This window comes from Saimiri boliviensis, chromosome 6 (genome assembly GCF_048565385.1).
Source record: "Saimiri boliviensis isolate mSaiBol1 chromosome 6, mSaiBol1.pri, whole genome shotgun sequence".
NCBI classification, from domain to species: domain Eukaryota; kingdom Metazoa; phylum Chordata; class Mammalia; order Primates; family Cebidae; genus Saimiri; species Saimiri boliviensis.
Genome location: NC_133454.1, coordinates 59475201 through 59477856, shown reverse-complemented (window position 1 = coordinate 59477856; position 2656 = coordinate 59475201). Strand labels below are relative to the sequence as shown.

Here is a 2656-nt window from a genome sequence, read left to right as displayed (position 1 = left end):
TGTCTTAGTGGACATCCAGCTCCACCATCCCATGTACAACAAATGAGATTACAACATATATTTGATCAAAAATGATAGCTAATGTCGATTGAGTGCTACTGTAAATTATGTGAATTAATTTAATCCTTACAACTATCCTATGAAGTAGACACTATTATTGTCCCCACTTACAACTGTAAAAACATATTTTAAAATGTGATTATCCATTAGCATAAGTGAACTAGATTTTTGAACCCAGTTAGACTTCAGAGACCATACTCATAAGATACAATATATAGTGGCCTACTGTATGGGTGTACAGGTAGATGGATGAGTGCATAGATGGATGGATGGAAAGATGGACAGATGGATGGATGGATAAATGGACTGTACTTTCCAGAAGTAGAGAGAATAAAAGGCAACCCAGTGCCTTGGGGCTAAGATTGTGTACTGCTTTACTATTCTGAAAGATTTTAAATAACACGTGAATTTTTATATAGATTTTTTAAAAAAAAGATATTTTTAGCTAAAACTTCAGAGATTCCAAATGTATTAGGTTTAGTGTGCAGGTCAGATAGTATATTTTTTAAAAAACCTGAAAAATATTTTATTGGGCACACTTAGACAGGAAATATAATCACAACTCTGATGTTCCTAGAAAATAAGTAAGATGCAAGCTAACTCTCTGTACAGATCAGAGATCAAACTGAAGGAAAATAATAAAACATATCTTCCTTTATCAATTAATTTAGGTCTTATATGATTTTACTTCTTCTGTGTGTGGTCTTTCCTTCACTCTCCTAAATTATGTACACATCATCAGTTACCTTCAAGCTTGGAGAGAACAACTGCTCCCTGACACCAACCAGAATCTCAGAATCAGGAGTTGTGGGGGGAGTATGGAGAGAGAATGATAAAGACCAGTAGCAAGAATGAAAGAGAGAGGGGATAGACAGATAGGGAGATAGATAGATAGATAGATAGATAGATAGATAGATAGATAGATAGACAGATTAGATAGATAGATATTCTTTTCTGTCCTTATTTGGGAGTGACACAGAATTGATGTGCTGTACCTAGAGATTTTACAGGGATATTGACCATCTCCATCTGTTACTTATTTTGGCAGATGTGAACTGCAAGGAAATGCAAAGTGGAAACCAGACTTCCGTGTCTCACTTCATTTTGGTGGGTCTGCACCACCCACCACAGCTGGGGGTGCCACTCTTCTTAGCCTTCCTTGTTGTCTACCTCCTCACTGTCTCTGGAAATGGGCTCATCATCCTCACTGTCTTAGTGGACATCCGGCTCCACCGTCCCATGTACTGGTTCCTGTGTCACCTCTCCTTCTTGGACATGACCATTTCTTGTGCTATTGTCCCCAAGATGCTGGCTGGTTTTCTCTTGGATAGTAGGAGTATCTCCTTTGGGGGATGTGTAATCCAACTATTTTCTTTCCATTTCCTGGGCTGTACTGAGTGCTTCCTTTACACACTCATGGCTTATGACCATTTCCTGGCCATTTGTAAGCCCTTAAACTATGCTACCATCATGACTCGCAGAGTCTGTAACTCCCTGGCTTTAGGCACCTGGCTGGGAGGGACCATCCATTCACTTTTCCAAACAAGTTTTGTATTCCGGCTGCCCTTCTGTGGCCCCAATCAGGTCAACTACTTCTTTTGTGACATTCCTGCCATGTTGCATCTAGCCTGTGCTGATACCACCATCAACAAGCTGATCACCTTTGTGGACATTGGCTGCCTGGCCCTCACCTGCTTCGTGCTCATCCTCACTTCCTATGGCTACATTGTGGCTGCCATCCTGCGAATCCGGTCAGCAGATGGGCGCCGCAATGCCTTCTCCACGTGTGCTGCCCACCTCACCGTTGTCATTGTTTACTATGTGCCCTGCACATTCATTTACCTGCGGCCTGACTCACAGGAGCCCCCAGATGGGGTGGTAGCTGTCTTTTACACTGTCATCACTCCCTTGCTTAACCCCATCATCTACACACTGCGTAACAAAGAGATGAAGGTGGCATTACAGCGACTGGCGGGCCACAAGGAAGTGCAGCCTCACTGACTCCATCCATCACAGACACGCAGGAGATATTATAATGCAGGACCCTAGTTAAGACACCAAATAAGTGGAAATTTTAAAACAGAAAAATTCATGCAGAGAATAGAGGACTCCTAGGAACCCGGAAATTGCCACCTTGTTACCTGTTCTCAAAACATGATTTTCCATATGTCTTTCTTCAGTACCAATGAAAAGCAATTAAGGCAACTCAGCATGGGTGGCACTTTGTATAAAAGGTCCAAATCACCTGAGGTCAGGAGTTCAAGACCAGTCTGATCAACATGGAGAAACCCCATCTCTACTAAAAATATAAAATTAGCAGGATGTGGTGGTACATGTCTGTGATCCCAGCTATTTGAGAGGCTGAGGTAGGAGGATCACTTGAACCCAGGAGGTGGAGGTTGTGAGGTGAGCCGAGATTGCACCATTGCACTGCAGCCTGGACATCAAGAGCAAAACTCCATCTCAAAAAAAAAAAAAAGTAAAAAGAAATAAAAGAAAATGTCTACATTAAGACTCTGCTTCTCTGTGGTATTCATCTATATATCTATTATTGCTTGTAGTTCCTGCATTGAGACCTGCTATCTCTTTATAGCCT

At 41.8% G+C, this 2656-nt stretch overlaps 1 protein-coding gene across 1 annotated transcript; it reads left to right on the top strand.

Annotated features, from left to right (window-relative positions):
• The first annotated feature begins 1067 nt into the window (after window positions 1-1067).
• OR10G6 (olfactory receptor family 10 subfamily G member 6) lies at window positions 1068-2061 on the top strand. Its single transcript, XM_003923876.2, has one exon. It carries the CDS (start codon window positions 1126-1128, stop codon window positions 2059-2061), a length of 936 nt encoding a protein of 311 aa, XP_003923925.2. The 5' UTR covers window positions 1068-1125.
• Window positions 2062-2656: the final 595 nt, after the last annotated feature.

Coding starts and splice junctions, on each gene's coding strand:
- OR10G6 (XM_003923876.2), top strand. CDS start 1,126: ATGCAAAGTGGAAACCAGACTTCCGTGTCTCACTTCATTTTGGTGGGT.